The sequence below is a fragment of the Dermochelys coriacea genome, chromosome 16 (genome assembly GCF_009764565.3).
Source record: "Dermochelys coriacea isolate rDerCor1 chromosome 16, rDerCor1.pri.v4, whole genome shotgun sequence".
In the NCBI taxonomy this organism is placed as follows: Eukaryota; Metazoa; Chordata; order Testudines; family Dermochelyidae; genus Dermochelys; species Dermochelys coriacea.
Genome location: NC_050083.1, coordinates 17343958 through 17370167, shown reverse-complemented (window position 1 = coordinate 17370167; position 26210 = coordinate 17343958). Strand labels below are relative to the sequence as shown.

At 45.5% G+C, this 26210-nt stretch overlaps 1 protein-coding gene across 6 annotated transcripts in view; it reads left to right on the top strand.

Moving 5' to 3' along the window:
- The window catches only part of VAV2 (vav guanine nucleotide exchange factor 2), a 316349-nt gene extending 291629 nt beyond the window's left edge, over positions 1 to 24720 (top strand). For 2 of the 6 annotated variants that reach the window (XM_043499066.1, XM_043499068.1), the window contains 15 exons: positions 3658 to 3672; positions 4173 to 4282; positions 4992 to 5093; positions 8386 to 8474; positions 9747 to 9763; positions 10475 to 10496; positions 12249 to 12376; positions 12629 to 12703; positions 15086 to 15138; positions 16950 to 17066; positions 18286 to 18373; positions 18477 to 18600; positions 20242 to 20328; positions 22749 to 22903; positions 24648 to 24720. In XM_043499066.1, coding sequence (XP_043355001.1) covers positions 3658 to 3672; positions 4173 to 4282; positions 4992 to 5093; positions 8386 to 8474; positions 9747 to 9763; positions 10475 to 10496; positions 12249 to 12376; positions 12629 to 12703; positions 15086 to 15138; positions 16950 to 17066; positions 18286 to 18373; positions 18477 to 18600; positions 20242 to 20328; positions 22749 to 22903; positions 24648 to 24692 — 1227 coding nt within the window. In that variant the 3' untranslated portion in view covers positions 24693 to 24720. The remainder of the gene's footprint in view (positions 1 to 3657; positions 3673 to 4172; positions 4283 to 4991; positions 5094 to 8385; positions 8475 to 9746; positions 9764 to 10474; positions 10497 to 12248; positions 12377 to 12628; positions 12704 to 15085; positions 15139 to 16949; positions 17067 to 18285; positions 18374 to 18476; positions 18601 to 20241; positions 20329 to 22748; positions 22904 to 24647) is intronic. The other 4 variants (XM_043499067.1, XM_043499069.1, XM_043499070.1 and 1 more) reach the window with 3 other exon arrangements.
- The last annotated feature ends 1490 nt before the right edge of the window (positions 24721 to 26210 follow it).

Sequence of the window (26210 nt, the reverse complement as noted above, 5' to 3'; positions counted from 1 at the left end):
ATTCCTGAGTTTACAGATTCATTAAAAATTCTTGCTAATGGGCTTGCAATTTCAGGTGCCAATTCCTTTAATATTCTTGGATGAAGATTATCTGGGCTCCCCAATTTAGTCCCATTAAGCTGTTTCAGTTTCGCTTCTACCTCAGATATGGTAATATCTACCTCTATATCCTCCTTCCCATTTGTCATGCTACCATTATCCCCAAGATCCTCTTTAGCCTTATTAAAGACTGAGGCAAAGTATTTGTTTAGATATTGGGCCATGCCTAGATTATCTTTAACCTCCGCTCCATCCTCAGTGTTAAGCGGCCCCACTTCTTCCTTCTTAGTTTTCTTCTTATTTATATGGCTATAGAACCTTTTACTATTGGTTTTAATTCCCTTTGCAAGGTCCAACTCTACTTGACTTTTAGCCTCTCTCACTTTATCCCTACATCTTCTGACCTCAATTAGGTAGCTTTCCTTGCTGATCCCTCCCATCTTCCACTACCTGTATGCTTTCTGCTTCTTCATAATCACCTCTCTAAGATGCTTGCTCATCCAGCTTGGTCTACAACTCCTTCCTATGAATTTTTTCCCCTTTCTTGGGATACAGGCTTCCGATAGTTTCTGCAGTTTTGATTTAAAGTAATCCCAGGCCTCCTCTACCTTTAGATCCATAAGTTCTTCAATCCAATCCACTTCCCTAACTAATTTCCTTAATTTTTGAAAGTCAGCCCTTTTGAAATCAAAAACCCTAGTTGCAGATTTATTTTTGTTAATCCTTCCATTTAGTTTGAACTGAATTAGCTCATGATCACTTGAGCCAAGATTGTCCCCTACAACCATTTCTTCTATGAGGTCCTCGCTACTCACCAAAACTAAATCTAAAATGGCATCCCCTCTAGTCGGTTCAGCAACTACTTGATGAAGGAATCTATCAGCTATCGCATCTAGGAAAATCTGAGCCCTATTATTATTACTAGCACTGGTCCTCCAGTCTATATCTGGGAAGTTAAAGTCTCCCATGATCACGCAGTTTCCATTAGTATTTACTTGATTAAAGACATTAAAAAGGGCTCTATCCATATCCAAATTAGATCCCGGAGGTCTATAGCACACCCCAAGCACTATCGTAGGAGAGGCTTTACTAGTTTTCTTCCCCAATGTAATTTTTGCCCAGACGGACTCTGTCTTATCCATTGCATCGCTTCTTATTTCTTTACATTCTACCTCATCATTGATATACAATGCTACTCCACCCCCTTTACCTTTGTTTCTGTCTTTCCTAAACAGCACATACCCTTCAATACCTGTAGTCCAGTCATGACTACTATTCCACCATGTTTCTGTTATCCCTATAATATCTGGTTTCACTTCCTGCACCAGTAGCTCTAGTTCCTCCATTTTGTTACCTAGACTCCTCGCATTGGTGTACAAACATCTTAATTTTTGCTGTTTGGACTCGCTCACATTTTGTACCCTATTAGGCACAGTCATTCTACAGCCAGTATAACCTATTAGACTAGTATCCACACCGCCCTCGCTCCTTATATACATTCTCCTACCCATGGCTGTATCCTTTCTTACTTCATCTTCTTCCCTCTCAATGCTAAAATCTGGCGTGGAGATTTTCTGGACATCTCCCATCCATCTCCCCCCAATTCCTAGTTTAAAGCTCTCTTTATCAGTTGTGCCAGCCTCGATCCTAGAAGTCTATTTCCTTCCCTACTCAGATGAAGTCCATCCCGAGAGAATTGACCTCTGTCCGTGAATGCCTCCCAGTGGCCATACATCCCAAAGCCCTCCTTATAGCACCACTGCCTAAGCCATCTGTTGACAGTCATAATCTTGTCAGACCTTTGTTGCCCTTCTCTAGGAACAGGAAGGATCCCGCTAAAGATCACCTGAGCCTCAATTTCCTTAAGTGTCTTCCCCAGCCTAGCATAGTCTCCCTTGATACTTTCCAGCGAGAATCTGGCTGTATCATTTGTTCCCACATGAAGGATAATTAGGGGATTCTTTCCCGCTCCCTTTAGGATTCTTTTCAACCTCAGGTCTACATCCTGTATCTTAGCACCCGGAAGACAGCACACCCTGCTATTCTCAGGATCAGCTCTAGTTACAGGCCTGTCTATTCTTCTCAATAAAGAGTCCCCGCTCACATAGACCTGCCTTTTCCTGGTGACAGTGCTATTCTCCAGTCTCTCCCCGTTCCCTCTGGCTGCAAGTTCTTTCCATTCCTATTTTCCCTTACAATCCTCTTCAACCCATCCTGTATCCTCCTGGGGCTCATATTTGGTGTAGTCTCCCTTGACTCTTCCCCTTTTTCTATAGGACTAGCCTCTCTTCTCTTCTTCCTTACCCTTCCACCTTCAACAAGTAACTGCTGAGCCCCTTCTTCATTTTCCAACTCTGCAAACCTGTTCCTAAGCTCTATTTCTCCTTCACTAGCCCGTCTTTTTCTCTGCCTGGTTCTTTGAGTCACATGTTTCCACTGACCACTTTCCTCATCCAGTCTCTCCTCAAAATTCCCCAGCCCTGCTTCCATCTGTGAGTCTGAGCTTTTCCCTTCAGATACCTCATATCTTTGCTCCATCGTCTGCTCAAACCCCTTCCTAAACTCAACCAGACTTTCCACCTGCATCTCCAAACCTCGGATCTTTTCCTCCATCAGCTCTATCAGACGACATTTCATGCAGAAAAAACTCTTACCGGTTCCCCCCTCCAGGATCATGTACATACCACAGCTTCCACATCCAGTCATCCTCAATGTGTCTTCCACTACATGAGTCACTCCCACAGCTGCCTCTGTATCTGTCATCTCCTTCCCACCTAAATCCTGTTAATCTGGGAAACACAAGCCACACCAAAAAGACCACACACCCCCCAGCAAAAGCAAACCCCAAACAAGCACCACAATCCAAACTCCCACTCAAACTCCCCTGTTTAGAGCTCTGTTTGCTAGCTCCTGACTACTACACTAGAATTTTAGATTGCGGATCGTGGCAAGCGAAGCGGCTCTCGCATTCTCAAGCACTAGCTCCTAAGCTGTCATTATGAGAGGGAACATGGGCTGGGTGACCAGGTTTATCCTTGCCTGTTGTTCAGAAGAGCTAATGGGAGTGGAACCTCCAGCAATAACTGTCCTGGAAAAGGCAGCTCTAATGGTTATTCCTTCTGAGTACTGCGTGGGAGTATCAATACTGGAGTTCAGATATCCCACTGGAATGTGCTGTTTCCCTAAAAACGGCCAACCCAAAGGTCGCGGTGGAAGCCTTTGTCTAGTGGGATCTTAGTAGCTTCTTGGACCTGTCCCTCAGCAGACAGCCCTCGAAGCTGTAGAAAGTGTTTGTTTTTGGGGGTTAGCATGGACATGGCAGGCTCTTTGCATTGGGTACGCTCCTCTAAACCAAGTTTCTCTGTCAGAGATGCACATACTCTGCCTGGTTTGGGGCTGAGGTGAGGACACAGAGGAAGATCGGCATCCCAGGAGACTCCATAGCTTGGCAGCTTTGGCCACCGCGTCAGTGTAGTACAGTGTATGGGATAGCAACAAGAGAGCTGTTGTGCCATTTTGAAAATAATTGGTGGTTTTGCTGCTGTGATGTTGAAGAGAGATGGCTAGCCTTGTGTTTTAATGAATTGTGTTTCCACTTTGCTCTCTTCTGCTTTCTAGTCTCATGGAAAAATGGTAAGCAACCACGAAATCCACTTTATTTTCTTTAATATTGTAGTGAACTGGCTAGTGTGTATATGCACCACTGCCTTCTGCAGGGCAGGTTGGATGTGTGTCATAGGCTCTATATTGCTGATGGTGAATGGAGAATCTCCTTTCGCTTTAATGGCAGGGACCTGAGCTTTTGGAGCTGCAGGATCTGGTTTCTCTCCCATCTGCTACCATGAAATTCTGGTTGATGATGGAGTGCACCAGGGTCCACCATTAAGTCATTTGTTGCAATGTACAATAAAGATACAAAGTTGGTCTTTGCACCACTCCCCTGCTTTTATCACCAGAAAGGTCCATTGTAACCACAGAGGCAAGTAAAGAAAACACCTTAAAACAGATTACAAATGGACCTGAATTAACCCCCACCCCCACCCGCCTAGGATGTTGTTGCTTAAGCATTCAGCACAAAGAGGTGAGGGAGAAAGAACTAACATCTGATCATTTCTCTTGGTTTCCTGTTGCAGTGGTCATACGGGTTCTACCTGATTCACCTTCAGGGAAAGCAGGGCTTTCAGTTTTTCTGCAAGACAGAAGACATGAAGAGGAAGTGGATGGAGCAGTTTGAAATGGCAATGTGAGTGTTTTAAGCTTCCCTGCAAAAATCCTCTCTGGCTGCACACCATTGCCACTAATGAAACATGGCCTGGTCAACTCAATTTCTAGTTCTCAGAGCCCAGGGCTCTGATCTGCAACTCTCATTGACTTCCATAGGACTTCCATGCACAAAGGGTTTCCAGAAATGGGCCTGATGTGATAGCATCTAACCAAACGGTTCAAGCAAAAAGCGTGTGCGGGGAAGATGTCTGTAAAAATTGCCACCTTGGGAGGAAACCTACGGCATCCAACATTGAGCATGTATTTGACCAAATAACCAGAGTTAAGGGCTAAAATCTGCACAGATAGTCAGCACAAGGATGTTGCATCCTACTTAAGCCCCATTTTGAGGACATAAGTTGTGCATAGGTTTCATATTGGCCTTCTGCACAGTGGTGAATTCTAGTTTATGACTGACGTAGGCGGGAAAGACAGGATCATGTGTGAATATATCAATGAAAGTTTAACACACCATACACAACCCCTCCCATCAGCTAGCCCCAAATGATTCTCCAATTCTTTCACTGTTGTGCGAGATCTTATTCCATGCTCAGTGATTTCAAAACTTTGACTGAAATCCAGACAGTAGTTGCAACCAAAGACCGTAGAATTCAAAGTCTGACCAGGGCAGGTTGATACAATTTTGGGGGTTTGTCTTTTGGTTTTTTTTCCCCCCGCTTTGGAATTAGGTCCAACATTAAGCCAGAAAAAGCCAACGCGAATCACCACAACTTCCAGATGTACACATTTGAAAAGACGACCAACTGCAAAGCGTGCAAAATGTTTTTAAGGTGAGCAATGCTCTTCTGGCACTACTAGATGAAAACTTTTTTAAAAAACATGTCTATTTAAAAAAAAAAAGGGGGGGGTAATTGTTCATTCATCATTTCCCTGGTCTTTTACCCAGTCGAGAAAAGTTGAGTTGAGTGAGAGTGAGTTGTGAGCGTGTGAGTTGGAAAGGGCTAGGTATCTGAGATTCTCTGACTTACCGTTTGTCAGTTGCAGCCTTTCAGGCTATGGAGAATTTGAAATCAGCATTGCTGCTGCTGTTTTTCCATTATTTTTCAAGCGTATGATTGTAGGGCTCTAGCTGTGATAACAGTACTGCAAATGGTGGCACAAAATCCCACACCATAGGCCCCTTCGCCTTGACCCAGGAGAACAAATTTGGGTGGGAACAGGCTGTGGTTTTATCGGTATTTCATGCACACACCTGCCCAATGTTAACCTGACAGTTGTGCTATATTTGCCACTCCCCTCTCTGCCCCTAAGATGGAGCCATCTTTGTTCCGCATTTACTCTGGCCCACAAAAGGGGAGATTTTCAAAGGCACAGAGGGCAGTGAGGTGCCCAACACCTGTTGAAGGTCGGTGGGAATCCCAGCCTAAGCTGCTTCCAGAAACCATGCCCTCATGTCACCAACCAGGATGTTAGCTCTGCAATATCATGGTCACACCACTCAGCCACTCCCTGTGTGGAACAGTTGGGCCCATGGGCGTCTTCCAGCTCTCCAGACTTGTGGTTGTATTTTAACTCATTAATCCACACCAAGACTGGCTGTATTCCCACGTTGGGGGCAGTCCACTTATCTGACACCCCACTGCTGTAGCATCGCAGGCAGGCTGATCCAGTACGGGAGCAACCAGGAGCTCTCTTGACTGTTTCCCCATCCCCAAACCTGGATTCTGCGTAGCCTTCCATCCTCTGGGGAACTCCATATTAAACACAGAGGGTCCACTGTGATTCTCACAGGGATTCTCAACCTTTTTCTTTCTGAGGCCCCCCACAACATGCTATAAAAACTCTGTGGCCCACCTGTGCCACAACAACTAGTTTTCTGCATATAAAAGCCAGAGCCGGTGTTGGGGGGTGGCAAGCAGGGCAATTGCCTGGGGCCACATGCCACAGAGGCCCCCGTGAAGCTAAATTCGGCTTCAGCCTCAGGTGGCGGGGCTCAGGGCCCCGGACTTCAGCCCCTTGTGGTGCAGCTTCAGCTTTCTGCCCTGGGCCCCAGCAAGTCTAACGCTGGCCCTGCGTGGTGGCCCCCCTGAAACCTGCTCACGGTCCCCCTGGGGGCCCCAGATCCCTGGTTGAGAACCACTGATCTAACAGACATTTCACGTGGACACAATAATGAGAAACTGTCACATGTGAGCTCGTTGTAACTTAAAATTCATATTTCTCAGCCCTTTGGCTAGATGTTTTCAACATCTAAAATGGGTTTGTCTTTTTTTTATTCCCTCTTTTCCTTTCCTCTTCTCTCAGTTCACACCTAACTCCCAGACTTCCAGCTCACCTCTGCTGTATCGCATAAATGACCCTAATGATCAGGATGGCCTAGTAGCTAAAAGTCCATGCCCCTGCCCCATTGCTCTGGGAAAGCAGGAATAAGTATTTGACCATTTGACAGGAAACAGAATCCTTTATGCATCATTGCAGAATTTCAGCAAGGAGCAAGAATTGCTGGCCTGAGGCTATAGATAAATCTTGCATGCAAGGACCATACGCTGAAGCTCTTAACCTGCCCAGGGGGGCTGCTTATTGCCTGGCCTACCCAATTGGAAATGAAATTATCATTAGCTCAACAAATGTTGCATTAAGAAACTTCTTGTACATATAGAATTGTCTGAATTATCACTGCTGGTCTTTATATGCTATTCTGAGAACCCCTCCATGGGCAATCTTATGTGATTGGTTGGAACATCAATAACATTTAATAGCTAAACCAATCAGTATTCAAATAAACACTGTATCCATGTGGGTTTTTGCCATACAGTCCTGCAAGCTCTTGATCTGGTAACTAATGACAGGCTATCATTTAGTTATAGATCTTTGCGCTTATACTGCATATTTCATAGGGGGAATTTGAAAGCACATTACAAGCAATTAGGTTTCAAAAACCACCTCTCCATCTCTGCCTCCTGAGGTTGGCTAAATCCTATTATCCCCACTTCACAGATATGTAAACTGAGGCACAGAGAGGTTAAGTGATTTACCTAAAGTCAAGTGGCAGAGCTGGGAATAAATCCCAGGAGTCTAGTAAAATGGAGCACATTTCTTATGGAGTTTAACTACACCAGAGGTACATCCTCCTTTCAGTGTGATGCCCATCAGTGGCAGTATAACTTCATGCCCAGTGTAGGTTTGTCTATATTAACACTGTAGGAGAGTCTGGTTCTTTTTAAACACATATGATGCACTTTCCTCCAGTTTGTCGTGTGTTCCCACTGACCGATTTGATACCTTTTCTTAATCCTTCACTGCACAAAAACACCAATACTTATTGCTGGGATTTGAGGCTCAATGAAAGTTTTTATTGAATGAATGTGACCTTCCCTGCTTGAAAATGGCTTAGATTTTAGCCCAACATTATGACCTCTGCTGTACTGCCTTCTGCAGATATACAGCAAGCTCAAATGTTGACTTTTGGCTTTCATCAGGTGGTATTTGGCCTTCCATAAGGGTGTAGCTTTCGTAAGTGAATAGCTTGCAGGGATGGGAAAGGGATATGGAGTCTACTCACTGCTAAGTGAAGCTCCAGGTTAGAGGTGACTGCAGGTTACCATCTGATGAATCCGGGGCCCTGACATGAAATGAGCTGGTGGTTTCAATCCACTTCCTAGGGGACACATGCCCAAGTTGCAAAAGTCATGATTGTCGTTGGCACAGATACACCTACATGGGCCACCATCAGCAGAGAAGCTGAGGAATGAATGAAGGAGAAGGCTGAGCTATCATCATCTCCCCTGATGCGGGTCCTACCAGCTCAGAGTAGAGGCACATTTCCTTCCTAGTGCTCTTATTCCTGCAGGTTGGATACGCTGAAGGATTGCCCATCTGGCACCTTTCACATATGTTAGTCACTAGCAAAAAAAAAAAAAATAGTAAAAAGTTAACAGAATAAACTATCATGCAAGAAGTTGTGCCTGCTTTGAGCAGGGGGTTGGACTAGATGATCTCCTGAGGTCCCTTCCAACCCTGATATTCTATGATTAAGTAAAACAAACGGGTAATTGGGGAGGAATATCAAAGAGGGGACTGTCGTGAAGAAAAATCTTAAATTTTCAACTTCTCTTTTCACAGAGGAACTTTCTATCAGGGCTATCTTTGCATGAAATGTGGAGCAGGTGCTCATAAAGAATGCTTGGAAATTATTCCTTCCTGCAAGATCAGTAAGTCTTTTGACCTTCTAGCTGTTTAAAAGGGCTTGGCTTCTTGTGAATGAACTGATAGATAAAAGTTGTTTTCTGTTTAGCATTAAATGTCATCCACTGTTTTATGTCCATTTCTGACTAGTCAAGAAATTTTTTAAAGATCTTTCCATCCACTTCCTAGTATGGTAACTTGCTGTGTTTAGCTCTTGTGTGTGTCTTTGTCTGTGTATGTATATGTATATATGTATGTGTATATTCTGACTATTTCAAGTAGTCCCCATAGTAAATATACATATATTTCGGGGAACTACTCAAAATACAGTAAAGGACCATAAAGCCAGCGAGCAAGTTGGAAAAAAATGTAATAATCCCTACCATGCATCGGGTGGGATCTTGCAACCAACTGACTGATTCGCTATAGCTAATGTTAGAAGAGACTTACTGTAGTAGGACATGAAGTACAGGATATATAGATCCGATTCAGGAGCAATCTTGAGATTCCGACCCGAACAGATATTGACTTGGAAGCCGCAGAGTTTGGCAGCTGGTTGTGGGAGGCAAAGGGGTAACTGAAGGTAATTTACTGCACTGTTTAATGCCCCTTCTGGACTAAGTCTTGTCAAACCAGTCTCCTTGAGAAGAGGAAGTATTCGTCCCTCCAGGTGAAGGTGAAAGTGTTGCTGCTTAGATAGCAACAAGGATAGGGAAAAGGACAACAATGAAGGAAAATTTCATCACACCCCCTAAGTGGGCAGGGGGAAGGAAGTGAGAGACAGAGTGTGTGTGTGTGTGTGTGTGTGTGTGTGTGTGTGTAATGGAGACAAACAAATAGGCTGTCAGTAGATGGCTCCATGGAGTACTATCTTTACATCTGCAACTGCTCTGATGTGGTCATTGGTGGGGATGCAGTTCTTCGTCTAATTTCTAACGGGCATTTGGGCAATATAACCACACAACGCTCTTTCTCTCTCACCCTCCAAGCCCTCACCACACATGCAGCCGGGCACAAATCCGCAGGGCTCATCTCAGGATGTGTTTGTTACCAAAGAGTTGTTTGCAGGCCTGAGGTGCGTTGGCGGAGCTGGGTGTGATTTGGGGCCTGATCCACATCCCAGTGAGGTGGATGGAAAGGTTTCTACTGACTTCAGAGGGTGTTGGAGCATGTCTGTAGTGCCTCACTTTTGGTCCCTTCTCTCAAGGTGATGAGTTATGCTGTGGAGTAGAGGGAAGTGCAAAACAGAGGGTTGTTTTCCCCTAAATTTAACCAATTATTTTAACATTGATTTTCAGGCTCTCCAGCGGACCAGGTACGTTTGTTTCATTCCCTCTTAACTCCCTGTCAGGCAGGGGCTGTGGGAGCATCTGTGTTTCACAGATTGAATTACAGCTGTGAGCTTTCAACTAGCCCTGGAGGGAGCATGGGCCTTGGGGAGGGCCCCCAGCAGCCACTGCAAACGTTACTTCAGATAATATCCATGTCGCATCATCCTAAGAACCTGATCCTACAAGGAGCTGATCACCCCCAACTTCCTTTCACTTCAGTGGGATTTTGGGGATCTGAACACCTCACAGAATAAGTGCTGGTAACAGATGTCCTTCATTTTAGACCAGAATTGGCCTGTTCCACATGGGTCTGGCCTGTCATTTGTGATGATCACTGTCCGATGTGCTGACTCTCAATGCTGTAATGACTCTGCATTCGGAACTATCGTAGATGAAGAACTTGGGCAGCAGGATACATTTTCACCCCAGTATTTCCCCTGCTAAATTGTGAAGGTTCCTCATACAGAGCATGGAAAACTTCCCATCCCTAAAGTGAAGAATTATGGGTAGATACAGCATGATATGCCCCTTGCCTTAGGAAAAAACTGAATCCAGTAGTAACTGCACAGGGAGCTTTGCGGTAATCAGAGCAAGAGCAGAGGTTACTATGGTACTTCAGGGTGTCTTATTTTATCTTTAAATACATTCAGTTGCGATAAGTTTTACTGAACATAAACTATTTTCTCTCTTTGCAGGATTCATTAAATACAGGACCTGGTAAGGGTGGTGTTGGTGTTTTGTCAATGGGAAAGTAGGGGAGGCAGCACTGGGATCTGGTTCAAAGTGGTTGATGAAGGCAAATTTTGGAAGGGGCTCTCATATAGTGTTTGCACCTAAAGCCTGGTCTACATTTAAGTTATACTGGTATAACTATGTTGATTGGGGGGGTGATTTTTTGCCAACATAGTTATGCCACTAAAACCCTACACTTATACTAGCATGAAGGTGGCCTTATACCAGTTTAAGCACTCTTATACCAGTATAACTGCATCCACACTAAGGGTGGGGGGTGGGGGTTGTTTTTTGTTTTTTGCTGCTTTAACAGTACCAGAATAGGGCTGGTCTACACTGAAAAGTTACATCGGCAGAGCTACATCTCTCGGGGTATGAAAAATCCACATCCCTGAGAGATGTAATTAAGCCAACCTACCTCCATTGTAGACAGCACTAGGTCGATGGGAAGAATTCTTCCGTCATCCTAGCTACCGCTTCTCAGGGAGTTGGATTGACGAGAGTGATGGGAGAACCCCACCCGTTGCTGTAGTAAGTGTCTACACTGAAGCGTAGTTGTAACATTTTAAGTGTGGGCGTAGCCATATTTAAAGCAGCAAAAGTTTCTTATGTAGACAAGCCTTAAGAAGCCAGGAGACTGGGTAACCCTCATTCTGCTCACAGGCATGTGCCCTCACAGTTATGGCGGAGATAGAGGAGGATGGTCCAATGGTTTGAGCACTAGCTTAGGACTTGAGACCCAGGCTCAAGTCACTGCTCCACCACAGACTTGCTGTATGGCCTTGGGCCAGTCACTTAGCTGCCTCTCAGTTCTCATGTGTATCATGTGGGCAACAACACTGCCCAATCTCCCAGGGATTGTGAAGATAAATACATTAAAGACTGGGAGGTGCTCAGATACTCTGGCAGTGAGGGCTGTATAAGTGTGGTTGTATTGCGGTTGTGATAACTTACTCTGTAGCTCCTGATGTTATCTTCTGTCAACATCATTATTCACTCTGGTCCTTGTTACATTTTCCCTTGTTCAAGATTAATGCAGATCAGGGCCCTGAGATATTCCTGAATGCCCCAGCTTGCAAGAAAAGACACACCTTCCTTTTGTGCCTCTTTCACTTAAAGGAAAGCCAGTCCTAGGGGAAACGTCCTCCTAATCCAAGCTGGCGACCTGAACATTTTGAGCACGAGCATGTTGCTCCCATTAGCTGGGGCGTGGGGGCGAGGGGGAGGTAAAAGCAGTTGAAAAAAGGCTGCTAAGATATGTATTGTCAGTGTGGCAGGGGAGGAATATTTAACACATGATCATTCACGGCACAGATGGCAACTGGCTGAGAATGTCAGTCCCAAATCCCATCAAAATTCACTGGGAGTTGGGCGCCTAACTCCTTGTCCCCTCAGAAATCCCAGTCTGTGTCACTCAGCCTGTGATGATTCGTGAGTGGCGTCTTGGCTTGTCCAACTAAAGCCTGTCTGAGATTACAAGGGGGTTCCAAGGCAGGTGCCATCTTTTGCCCAGAGTTTGGAGCTGGGGTTCAGTTTGGCCCATTGTTATCTGCCCCCAGTGTTTTACTTGCCAGACTTTCTCATGTTAACCATTTAGCTTGAGCAAATCGAGGCGCCATGCCATGCGCATGTACGAGCTACGCCAGTAAATCCTGACCGCTAATGTTCTCTGGGTTAGTAGCTCACAAGATGGTCTTGTCGTAACGATGGTCTTGTCATCTTCCCTCCTCTTTCTAGGTCCTAAAATGGTGGCAGTTCAGAATTACCATGGCAACCCAGCTCACCCAGGAAAGCCAGTTTTAGCGTTTCAGACTGGGGACATAATAGAACTGCTAAGAGGGGACCCGGATTCACAGTGGTGGGAAGTGAGTGAAGTTGTTCTTTGGACATGTTCAGAAGTCCTTACACAGAGGCTACTGGCTAGTCGTAAAGTTCTTATTTATTTATTTCCCCCGTTGCACTTTTATTCACTGGAGTTCGCAAGCCATCGTCCAAATAAATTCTCTGAGGCATATTTTCAGCTTGTGGCAGGCAGATATAACATACGCAGTTCTCCAAAACTGGAGCAAAGAATCAAATTTCTTTGGCACAGTGCTGATGTTAATCTTTATTTACAGGGGAGGTTAATACAGACAAAGAAGTCTGGTTATTTTCCCAGTTCATCGGTGAAGCCCTGCCCTGTGGACGCTAGGGTAAGTGCATAAAAACAGACCTGAGCCTAACACCTCCAAGCTTGGTTTGGGAGGTTTGGCTTGTGGCCCATCTCCTAAAGCAAGGCAACTTAAATCATGGGCTGTACACCGGCATCCAGCTGGAGTATCTCTGCTTATTGGAGTCACTCTGGAATGTCACTGGTGTAAGCCACAATTGGGAACTGTCTTCCTTGCTGTCGGGCTTTTGTTTGAGATGGGTGAATATTTATGCTCAAAATGGGAAAGTTCATCACATGGTGCTGGCTTGGACAGATGCCTTTCTCCAGAGTGTAACTTCACACACTGCTTTGTCTGGGACCTCCAGCTACGCCTAGGAGAGACTATAGCAGTGTGAGTTTTGCCTGCAGGCCTGGCTCAGTCACGGAGGACTGAAGAATGTGTTGGGGGAGATTTCTGAAGGAGGCTCAAGGTCAGCCAGGGACACTAGATGGAGTCTGCAAATTATTTCACTTAAAGGGACACAGCCATAGTTATTTATCAGGCTAAAAGAATTATCTTTGATGGTGCTTTGTACCTTAATAGTGGCCCTGTCCTGAAGACCTCTAATGTGTTGTGTGGTTGTGTTAATGTGTAACCAAATGAAGTCCCATCTATTAATTTAATTTTCCATTTTCTGCCAATTAACCAGAACTGAGCCAGTGCATGTGAACCATTTGCTAGCAGTTATGAAAGGACTGGAGGAGTGTAGATCATTAGCATGTACCCAATAAGGGGAGCCTGGTATTCTTCAGTCTAGCCCTAAACCCTAAATTTGACCCATACTGGGTTTAGGGGCTTGATCTTTCCATTAACTCGTGTGGGCTTTGGGCCCTTAGAGTAAATGAGTCTCCTGAGTAAGTGAATTCTCTATTCACGCTGCACAGCAATTGCAGTTGTCCCTTGCATATTGTGTGCTGTCCTTAGTGTAACACGCACTTCACTTCTCCCTTAGCACACTCTTTCCTAACTCGTATTGCAATTTCCTGGCTCCTTGCCCTTGCACCTTTAACTTCTGCATTCTGTTAAATTGCATTTTAACAAGTGCTTTAACACAGGGATGTGCAACAGCCAGAAGTCAGTGCCTAATTTTCCAACCTGGGCTTCTTTCCAAATCTGGTGTCTTCATTCACAAACCCCACCGCCCAACTCAGCTGTGCTCATTCTCTGCACCTGTTTTGGCACATTTTAGGGGGGTATGCCCAAGCCCCATATAACATATTACTTTAGTACTAATGTATCTTTAGTACTGCAGTAAATGCATTCTTCCTATTCAGGCTTTTAGTCTGCTTGGGTGATGTGCTTGGCCATGGTATGACCCAGATGCTAACTTCCTGGCCTGCTGGCTTGTGTGGCTATTTGTATAATCTTTAGACCGCAAGCCGTGCTGCCATGGGGCCAGTGTTGGTCGGGGATAACTTCCAGGGCATCTGCACCCCACCACCTTACATTTGTGCTTGGACTAAGAAAAAGATTGTCCCAAAACATTAACAAAAATAAAAACGGGTTGGGGCTGTGAAGGAAAAGATGTTTTCAGCCAGTGGGCAATGCAGTGTGGTCCAATGGATAGGGCACTGCAGTACTCTGGGAGTCTAGAAGATCTGGGTTCTCTTCTTAGCATCACCCATAGCTTGCTGTGTGACCTTGAGCAAACTTGCTTACCCCTGTGGGCCCCGATTTTTCCATCTGTAGCTTAGGGATAATGCTGACCCAGCACTGTCAGGTGCTTTGAAATTGCACTTGAGAGAAGCTAAGTGGTGGTTGGTTGTTAACAAGTTTTAAAAGCTTTTAATTATTTTTAGGCTGTGTCTACACTTACGAGGGCATGTATTGCATGCCCCCCCCAGCATGGGTATAAATAACAGTGTGGATGGCAAGCCCCTGCTTAGTTGAGTGGAGCAAAGACCTTGGGGTAGGTACCCTGCACCAGAGCTTTGGAGCAGAGCCCGGAGCAGCTCCGGAGCAGTGGAGCTGCAGGTTTTTTCCTGGAGCTGGAGCAGAGCTGGATCACAGCTCCAAAGCCCTGTCCTGCATGATCTCTACCTGCCCAAGCAGTGCAGTGTCTCCCTGCTGGAACCCGTCTTGTATAACACCCCACTGCAGCGTGAACGCAGCCTGCTTTTCACTGTAGCGTGTCACGCCACATAGACCGCAAACAGGTCAGATAAATCAAAATACCCAATACACTTGGCACAGCTGGTTTGCGTGTGTGCGCCAATGAGAGAAGCAGTTGATTATAACCCTCTTCCTCTGACTCTGAGGCCAAAACACATAAAATGCTTGGCACATAAAAACGCTCCTATACGGAGGAGTGTCTCCGAGATGATCTATAACCTAATCAGGATCTGAGCCCCACAATAATAAGCGGTGTTCTCTTCGCTCTAGCCTCCCAGCAGCCGGCCTCCTTCGAGAGAAATAGACTACACAGCGTACCCTTGGTGAGTCGGTCATTAAATGAGACATTCTGATAGAAATGCTTTACTACAGACATAAAGATGGATTGGCGTTGCCCTTTAATTCTGTTACTTTGTCACAAATCTGCTATGGGATAAATTATGAATGCACTTCGGAAGCTCCCCTCATCCTCCCTCCTGTCTCCCCGTCCACTGTCGATGTACAGGAACCCTGAGACTTTCAGGCAAATAGGGCTAAAATGGCGAAGTCAGTTGGTGCATTAGCATTTCCATTCCGAAGACTTGAGTTTGAATGCCTACTTCAGAGCCTGATCCAACACCAGTTGAAATCAATGGGACTCCTTTTACATGGACTGCAGTGGGCTTTGGATCAGAGCACAGATGGGAAATGCATTTGTTGATCTCTTGCTACTTTGCCTGCTGAGGATTTGGCTGGGTTTGCAGGTTCCTGCTCAGGAGAAGGATGTTGGATGTTAGTGTAGGGCATTGGCAGATCTTTGCAGGAGAAGCTTGCTCTTCACTTGCCCTTCCCTCTAGTTCTGCCCATTGGTATCCATTCTTTACTTTCATGAGTCCAACAACCCCAAGAAGTTTTTCATTGAAATCTGTGCATCTCGGGACTCATTCCCAATCAAGGTGGCTCTCTAGGAACAGTATAAAAACAAAAGACTTCAAAGACAGGAAGGGGCTGCCCTCTGCACTATTAAATCTTTTCTCTTAACTTGCAAAGCAGTTACTTGCCATTTAAGTATCTCTGATCACTTTTTTGCCTACTTATAAAGAGATTGATCAGACCCCCTTTCTCTCTTAATCACCCTTCCCTCTCCTGACCTTTAAAAATGGATTTTTTGATTAAAACTTATTTTTAAATATTAATATAAAAAACTGCATAAATTAAAATTACCTACATGCCTGGATAACCTGGCAAATCAAGGAAGTCCCCCCATGAGTACTCATGCTGTGAGCTCCACACCCATCCAAGATGGTATCTTTTGTCCGACTTGACCACAGTCAATGTCCTTATTGCTGTCCAGCTAACAGAGGAGATTGTCAAAGGAGAGTTCAGTGCCCAGCTCCCATTGAAAGCTGGGAACCAAACCGGCCTTTGTAGCTTTGAAAATCTCCCCCAAGGAGGCTCTGACCTAGAAGATGGCTAGCTCTAACTCCCGGAAGCAGGAGTTTGACATGAACTGCATTGATAGTCATTGTTTCCTTTTAAGAAGGAAACAATGACTTTTGGAGGCTGAGGATTCAAAAGCTCTCACCACTAGCCCAGCTCTGCTCCTACCTCTCCCAAGTGCTGAGGACCCTGGGCTCCCAGTGACTACGGTGGGAATTCAGGTCACTTGACACTTTGCAGCAAGTGCCTCCAGGATTGAACTGGATTGTAGTGGTCTTGTAGAAGGCTTGTTGCTAGGACTTCCTGTTCTGTGCTGTGTCAGGGTGACACGGTATGTCTGTGCCTGGTATCAGCAAGCAGGCCGCTCATCTTTGGAGCGTGTTGCCATCCAGGATGCTCTGTGGGGAAGATCGGGAGATAACCAGTGACTGTAAAGTCCGCATGAGCTTATTTTAAAAAAAACCCAGCAGCTGTTGCTGTAATGAGTGGCTTGTGGGCTCATGCAATAGCCAGGAAAGGAAATTGATTGGTCCCTGTTACCTGCCAGTTAGGGAGCTGCACCAGTCAGGAGGGATGATTGTAGATGTTTTGACCCTGGCCCAATTCAAAATTCAGTAGAAATCCTGTGTTACCAGACAGAGCCTTGTCAGCCAAACCTACAGACAGTAGTTGGCCGCTCTGTGATCTCAGCACCTAATGGGGAGTGTTCCTTTAGGTTTGCAGGGAACATGGAGAGGCAACAGACAGACAACCTGCTGAAGTCGCACGCCAGCGGGACGTACCTGATTCGCGAGAGACCAGCAGAGGCCGAGCGCTTTGCCATCAGTATTAAGTGAGTATAGCAATGCGTGCTTATGTTAACGGAGCTCAGACAAGGTGGTAAGTGACTGCTGGGTAACCAGCACAAGGCATTGAACTGGTGTCTCTGGGGTGTAAAATTGACCATGCTGGACCGATAAGCTTTACTCTCCTCTGGTTCTGCACCTGAGGAAAGCTTGTGATTTTAATGACAGCCTGATTGCCTTAGACATCAGGTAAGCTGTCCACAGAAAATGCTTCCTTTTCCCTTTCGGATTTGAAATGGCAAGTGTAGTTCCACTGATCTACCTGACTTGGAGTCATATGTTTTAAGACTCCTAGTACTGGTGCCCATTTGTAGGACGAGATAGTCTAGTTCTTGCTGGGTTTGGCTTTGTAGAGGTTCCCAGGAAGGAACTAATGTGAAATAAAAGAGCACACACAGATGAATTGCTGGTTAGAGATTGGTACTGGACTGTTTAAACATGAGGATTTCTGGATTATTAAAGTATTGGCCTTTAAAGTAAAGGCACCATTGATGGCTCTAGCATGCTGCCATGTAGCCATCAGGTTAATCCGGCATATCATGAACATTCAGAATGATTAGTAAGGCACCAGGGCTCTACATGCTATCTCTCATTTAATTATTTATACATAATTGAACAGCTTCAACAGGAGAGACTCGCTCTAGAATATCCCATAGCCCATTGGTTAGAGCATCTCCTGCAGTGAACGACACCCAATTTCAAATCCCTGCTCCACATCCGACAGAGGGGAGAATTGAACCTGGGTCGCCCACGTGCCTGGTGAGTGCTCTAACCAGTGGGCTAAAAATGATAAGGGAGGCAGAACTACCACAATTCCCACCTCCTCTGGCCGGTTTGTGAATGATGCCAGAAAATTTTGTTGGGGCTGAAACTGTTTGGCAAATTCATGAATACTTCTGGGCCTAGTTCAGCGCTGCACTTTTTGGCAAATAGATTGTTCGCCCTAAACACTGCACCCAGCTCAACTGCTGAGTTCTGTTCCCAGCTCTGACACCGGTTCCCTCGGTCACTTAACACCTGTGCTTTCGATTCGCCATCTGGGAAGGGGATAAGGCTGATGCTCCTGCCGGGAGGCTGAGCCAAGCAGGTGATGGTCATAGAGCGTTGGGAGGAGGCAGAGTGCTACATGCTAATACACGGCCGTACAGAAGCTGAAGCATAAGGGTCGGAGTGTTTCTGAGGTGCCTGCTGCAATTGTTGTCACAGGTTTAACGAGGAAGTCAAGCACATTAAGGTGGTGGAGAAAGACAACTGGATTCACATCACAGAAGCCAAAAAATTTGAAAGCCTTTTGGTACGTTTTTGAATCTGCTTTTCTCACTGTGCGCGTGACTTGCTTTTCCGGAGCCGCGCTGAGCCCTGTCAGTGATCACGTGTACTCGGTGTGTTCTCTCTAGGAATTGGTCGAATACTACCAGGCCCACTCGCTGAAGGAGAGCTTTAAACAGCTGGATACAACGTTAAAATATCCATACAAATCCCGAGAACGTTCTACCTCCAGATCCTTCACTCGCTCCCCAGGTAAAACCCAGCGTACCTAGGACAGTGAATTGCATCTACAACAGCCCAGATATTTCATGGACAGCCACCCCTCTGGTTTCCCTTTTAAGAAATACCTGTGTGATAGATGTAGGAGCTCTATCTGGTCTCCCAGTGAAAAAAGGGGGTTCATAGGCTTTAAGGCCAGAAGGGACTGTGAGATCCTTTAGCCTGACTTCTGGAAAGAGATGTACCCAGTATGGGACTTGAACCCATGCCCTGAGTCTGAACTAGCCAGGCTCCTTGTCAAGTGCATGAGTGTAAGCTCAACCTCCGTCTCTCCCCGCTGGATGTGGAGAGGAAGGGCCCTTGGATTGGTTGCATGGGAGGCATTTGTGGGGAGTTTGCCTTTAAGAAGGCCAGGCTCCTAGGAAAGCCAAGCTGGGGGGTTTCTCTTTGGTCTTTGTTAACTACTTTTGATTTCTTGTTTCACACATGATTCCCTTATTGTCTGTGTCTCTTTTGGGGGGAAGGGGTTCCAGTGAGTCATCCCTCCACCACTTTTCCAAACCCTTTAGGATAATATTCTGGCCACAATTTTGCAAGATAAAAAGCATGCGTAAACTGAGGTGAGGAGTGGAGAGTGCTTAGCATGTGGCAGGATCAGGCCAATATTGCTATAAAGAGTGTAATTATCCTGTGTCAAAACATCTCTGAGGTCAACATCTGCAGTGTGAGAAATTTCAAGTCCTTTGCTATAAATAAATAAATATAAAAAGACTGAAGCCAATTGGCATGAAGAGAAGAATTTGCTTCACCTCTGAGACACCGCTTCTCTATCTGTACAAGAGTCCATATGTCAGTTTTACTGGCCCTGATTCTGGTGTCACTTATGCCGGTTGATACCCCTAGGATTTGTTAGACCTAGTCAAAAACATGGTAAATATATTGTGTGAAAAATTCCTAAACAAATGAACCTTTAAATTACAATAGAAAATTCCTGTGAAATATTTCATTTTTTGATTGAAAATTGAGGGGGAAAAAATTTCTCCATTTTTTCCAACATGTTTTTTTTTTTAAAGTTTCATTTTGGTGATTAAAAAAACGTTTTTCTCTTGCTTTTTTACTTTCCCCCTCCCCCCCCCACTGAAAAAAGAGGGAAAGAGTGGATATTTTTACCCACAAAAACTAACTTTTTTGTTTTTATTTAACAGTTTTTGCCTTTGAAAACCAAAACATTTCAACCAAAAATGAATTTTGCTTGTGAATGTTTTCATTTGGGTTAAATAGGCATTTTCCATCAAAAAAATCTTTTTTTTTTTTTTTTTCCCCAACCAAAAATGTTTAACTGGCTCTGTCCATTTTTCTTCAATGGCAAGTTGCTCCCAATTTACACCACCGAACGCAAGAGGAGAATTGGGCCCACTGACTTCAATGGACTCACTCCTGATTTACACCAGTGTAAGCAGGAGGAGAATCTGGCCCATTGTATTCTAACAATACAGATGTATCCTAAGTCCTCCCAGAGCTTTTCCTGCCTTAATTTAGCCACAGCTGAGGCTTCTGAACGAGAACTGCTGCATGCTTAGTGTTTCCTTTTTTGCAAGCTTCTACTGCACTGTGGATTTTTAATTTCCTTTTTAATTCTTGTTCTTCTGCCTCTTGTTTCTAACCTCTTTGCAGCTTCCTGCGCTTCCTACAACTTTTCTTTTCTCAGTCCTCAGGGCCTCAACTTTTCTTCTCCGAATTCCTCCACTCCTTTCTGGTCAGGTATATAGCTCCTTCTATTCTTGAGAAGAAAGCACCATCTACTGGCCATCCCTAGGGCAGCAGAGCCTCTGCCTGTTTTTTGACAGGACACAAACGGTATCAGCTTGAAAGCCATCCGCAGTGGGACCCGCCCCCTGCTGTCCCTCCCCATCTATATAAAAAGTTCAGCTAAGGTATTGGCCCTCCTTGGAGTGTCAGCTAGGGGCAGAATCTGGTAATCAGAAAAATGCAAGAAACCAAATAGGAAAACACAGTGAATTAAATACTGAGAAAAGGGGTGGGGGGAGAAAAAAGAAATCTAAATCTATTGGATTGGGATCTTGTGATATACTTCAAGCTTGACCCGTTTTTCCTGCGTCTCTCGTAGAATGGAACATTGGCATTACACCATTTAAAGACTGTTGTTTTCCTTGCTATAATAAGAGAACTTTCATTTCCAGCCGTTTTTGAACTCTAACGTCTGAGCATGCTCAGTAGCATCAAAATTAGGGCAGCTGGGAGGAGCCCATGATGTCAAAAAGTGATGGAATCCCCTATAAAATGTTGGAGCAATATTCAACTCCAACGTGCATCAAATGAGCATCTTCCTTCTCTTGTGGTACCAGTGACACCTTAAATGATCAGAAGTGAAAAAGGTGTTTAGAACCCAATCGCTTCTCGCTCTTTATGCCTTTTAACTTTTTGCATTTTCATTAGCGTGGACAGTGAAAATTACGTCGTATTCCTGCCATGCTTGGTTACATAACTTTAAAAGAAAGATTCCTTCTCCCAAGAGCTTTTCTGTAAAATCTGAATCCTACAAGTGAATGAAATTGATACCAAAAAATCAGCTCTGAGCACGCTTCTGGTGAAAGAGTTCAAAGCTTTCATCATTCACACTCTGTTCTCCAGCCTGGCACTCTTACTAGGCCAAATGAGCTCTGCAGTAAATGTCTTTTCCATGTATTAATTGTCTGTTGCCATCCACATCTCCTTGCATCCTGAGCGCTGAAAACCTGGGCAAAGCTTCCTCCTCCAAACCCAGTTTAACCTCGGTTTGCAAAACATTTAAACAATTTTGAAACTGAAAAGTCCTTAAGACTAAAGGACAGTTTCATAGAAACAAACAGCAGCAAAAAAATTTTTTGTAAACTTAAACACCTTTTTGCCCCCTTGTTTGCCTGTGACTCTGAGAGCCTGATCACTGCTATAACCATGTCCCTTTCCATCATTTAAACCCCCTGACTCTCTCTGTCTGTATAACCTGCAGGACAATATTGCAGAAAATGCAGGTGGTACATTTTTCATATCGCCTTTGCAACCTGAGTGCTAAAGGAGATAACCCCCCTCTTTTGTGGCCTGAAGCAACCGAGATCTGTACCATTTGCTACAATCTAGTACTGTTCAATTCCTAATCCAGGGAAGATGTTAATAATGGAATGCCACTTGCATGCTGAAAACTGATGACCAGTTTCTGGTCCTTCTGAACTAAATATATTAGTACAGTTTCTAAAAAAGGGTTAGAGAAGTCTGTTAATAAGAATAGCATCTGCAGTTCTGCTGACGTTGTGCTCTGAAGTGTGTGGTGTACAAACTGATTATGAGCTAGGATCAGGAAGAAATTCCCATTTGCTAGGATACTGTTGAAAAACTGTGTCTTAAAAGGGGGCCTTTTCACCAAAGCACCTATTTTGGGCACTATCAGAAAGAGGACACCACCCTAGGTGGTCAGTCCTTCTATTGCAATTTACAGGTTCCTTATCTCAGTGCCATTGAGAGAATCTGCCATTGTGGCTAATCCCAACAGCTAATAAAGAGGTAATTTAAATATAAATTGCTTTGTAGAATCTCCCTTCGATGAAGTGGCCCATTAGATGTCAGAGCAGTAAAGCAACAACTAGAAGTGATGGGGATAACTTTGGAATAGATTTTTCTTGTTCCCTTTATTTTTATAAAACCTTTGCTTTTATGTCCCTTCCCCCTTCCATAGAGGTACCCCTTGACCCAATCACCTGTAGCAGCACCTGACAATGAGATTATATATATGTAACACACACACACACACAGAGTAGACAGTCCCTTTCCTGGGTGTCCTTCAAAGTTTTATATCCAATGATTAGAGGGATGATGCAACTGACTGAGACCCACTATGAGACCAATGAGATGTTGATAACAGAAAACCCAGCCTTGGAAATCTGATATAACCATGCAATTCCAATTCACACATGGCTGAAGGATTAAAATAAAGCCACCTCAATATCTAATTGACTGTCTTAGTCCACAGAGCTGTTTTCTGCCCTGATCTTGCAAGGGAAATGAGGACTCTGGTAAAAACCCAGGTTGAACACAGTCTAGCTTTTCCCAGGCTTCAGATGATCTCGCACTACATCTACTACATTAAATGTGCAGACATTTAATTCCCTTTCCTTGTCCACCCGCAGTGGTCACGCCTCCGGTCATAGGGACGGCAGTGGCACGCTACAATTTCGCCGCACGGGACATGCGAGAGCTCTCTTTGCGAGAGGGCGACGTGGTGAAAATCTACAGCAGGATAGGCGGGGACCAGGGATGGTGGAAGGGAGAAACTAATGGAAGAGTAAGTGATGGAGAGATGAGGATTCTTTTATATTTAAATAACACTACTTTGCCTTTTTAGAATAGTAGGTGTGTTTAGATGTGGACTTGCTAATAGAGCGGGTCAGAATTTTCCAAATTTCAATCTAATTTTATTTAAAAAAAGAAAAGGGAGGAGGGCGAGGGAAGCTTTGCCTTTCCCCTGTTTTTCAGCCAGCTCTACTAATTAAACTCAGGAGGTGGAAGAGTAAGTATTAGCCCCATTTTACAGATGGGGAAAACCAAGACAGGGAAAGCGACTTGACAAAGGGGTTGAAATGAATAGGTGACAGCAGTGAGGACTTCCCGACTCCCAGTTTTGTGCTTGTTCCTCCAAACCACACTGCCTTATGAATAACCCTCTATGAAACCCAGTTTCAACTTAAGCCTTGTCTACGCTGTTGGCAGCGTGTCTTGTATGTACAGGTACTGCAGTGAAAAGCAGGCTGCATCCACACTGCAGTGTGTAGCTATGTGTGGCAGCCAAAGGCTCTGGCCGGGGGGGACTCATCACTGCTGGAGCTGCTGGATGCCTTTCCCCGCTGCCTACCCCTGTCAGAGCCTTTCCCCGCTGCTGGAGCCTTTCCTGCTGGAGGAAAGGAGGGAATGGGACACCACCCTTGTAAAAAGAGCAGTGTAGACCCTGGGAGACATGGCTTGGGCATGTAGATCGCTGTGTAAGGTATGTACCCTAAGGTTCTGGCGTGTCTCTCCTTCCCGTCTACCTGTGCTAGGATGGGTGCAGCGTATGTACTCTACATGCCTTTAGTAAGAGAGAACTGTGCACCAGCAAAAGGCTGGACACATGGAAAAGACTTCAAGAATCGAGGGTTGCAGCTCTGCAGTTGGATTCCTGCCTGGGAAAGCAATGGACTTCTCCGGCCTGCTTCCCTTTGCCATGCAATCTAGCAGTATGCCATTCCTCCTTCTGGTGGAGGTAGTCATTGGCCAATGCCGTAAAATTATCCCCACAAGTACAGCCTTTCAAAAGCATGGCACCTGGCAGTGATTTTTAAATTTAGAGCAGCACAGGGACCGGGAACGGCATGAGGGCCAGTCTCACAGGTACAGTAGGCATTGGGATCTGATCCTCCTTATGGCTTTATGCTGGGAACGGACACAAGAATGGCTCTGAAAGTCCATGGCTCAGAATTATAGACATTAGCAATTGTATTGGGTACAAGCGATGGTGTCTCAGGACACCCCCAGGGAGACTACTCCACAGTCTAATGATGCTGATCACAATAATGCACTGTCTTTCTACAGTGCCTCCCGTCAGACTTTGCAGACACTATTGAGTTAATCCACATAGCAGTCCTCCGACCGGGAGGTTTGTTATTCCTTTTTTAGTAATGGGGGAAACTGAGGCACAGTGGATAAATGACTTGCCCCAGGTTGTATACAGACAGAATCAGTAGCATAGTCAGGACTAGAACCTAGTCTGTCTCTGTCCCATGTTCTCATCTTTGGACCATGCTGGAGAATCATGCTCTTCCACCCAGACCATGCTCTTCCACCCAGACTAAAGTCTCAGTCCCATGTAGCTGGGAGCAAGATATTGTATATGTGTCAGCTCTATGGATACAGTTCCAGATTTCTAGGGCAACATAAATGGTGGGATGATGGAGCCCATTCAATGAGGAAAATGTGTGTCTGCTCAGTTTGAGTGGGTCTCTTTGCATAGCCATGCCCAAGGAGTTCTGCTCATTGTTCCTTTTCTGCTGCAGATTGGCTGGTTTCCTTCGACCTACGTGGAGGAGGAGGGAGTGTAAGGAGGACTGGATCTCTGGCCGACATTGCCGAGCGCCCAGTAAAAGCCGCTGCAGATTGTGCAGAGTGGTCCCAACGCCCAGGGCTCTGAGTGAAACACAATCAAAAATCCTCCAGTATTAACAAGTCCATTGTGAATTGTTTTACAATCAGTCCTCTGTAAAGTGTGTGTGCGCATCAGGGGTGCCACTGGCTTTCAGTCTTGGGTTATGTTACTTCTGTGTAAGAGAGAGAGAGTCTATAAGGTAACATTTGTCTGTAACAGCGGCAGGAGTGTCCTGGGAAGATCATGCTCAACAGCCTTGCCTGAGCAGGACAACTCCGCCATCCAAACCCATTTCATGGAGGGTGTTTCAAAAGCCACCCTGGGGCTCATGGGAGGCTGGGGCCAAAGTCTCACTCTGACTGAAAGTGGAGGGAGCGTTTCAGATTTCTACTGAGAAGGAGCAAGCCGGCCCCAGAGTCACAGAAGAGGTGATCTCACCCCACCCTGCTCTCTCCCCCTGCTGCTTGAATGGACCCCTCTGGATAACGATTTTCTTGTCAAGTCGGCGTGTTCGACAGCAGAGCCCAACTCTGCTGCCCTCCTGAGGTGATTTGGGGAGCAGAGCAGAGGCGCGGTGAGGAGGCCTCTCTCCGTGAGCTCTGTAAGATACCCCATTGTAGGAATGAGTTTTTGAGAGAGAGAGAGAGAGAGAGAGAGAGAGAGAGAGAGAGGCGTGAAGTCAAACTCGGGATACAGCCAGCCCCGGATGACATGAGAGAGTTCCAATTTTGCAACGTGGGTCCGTTCTCTCGGGCTTGCTTTGGTCCCACTAGATTCACCCAGGGCAGAAGGGACAGCCCTTTGCCTGGGCGGCCCCACCTATGTCGGGCGGCGTTCGGGGGCTGCAAAAGGTGCCCTCCCTGGGAAGAGTGTTTGGAAGCCATTGAGGTGCTGGGAGGCACATACAGTAATAGCTCCAGATGTGCATCATCTGCTCCAGCGTGTGCACCATTCACCGCGTACCTGTCCTGTGCTTAACAAGAATGCAGAAGCCCTCGCCAGACGAATGGCCGTTCCTGTAGCCATTATATGCATCTGCCTCATTGACCTCAGTGAGGCGTACTCACCTGAGTAAGGACTGCGGGCTGAATCTCTCGTTATCTAAAAATATGTGGAAAAAGGGTCTCATTGCCCCATCCACCAGCACCAAGTCTTCCCACCTGTTCTCCCGCGTCACCCCCAGAGTCAATAAGGAAGAATTCTGTGTTGCCCCCTCACTGTGTCTTTTTCATCATTGCACTGCTCTGAATAACATACTCCTGGGTCTCTTGCTTTCCAAATTGTGTCCGTTTTATGGGATAGGCAGAATTGTCTGGTGGAGTCAATTTCTAAGTGACCTGTGCCAGGTGCTGCCCTTTGCTCACCAGCGTAGCATTTCCTTCCAAAGTGCACTATTTTAAACAAACATGATGCATCCACCACAAGGAACAACTCCCTCTTCCCCCACTTTCAAGCCCCAGAAATTCTCCTCCCA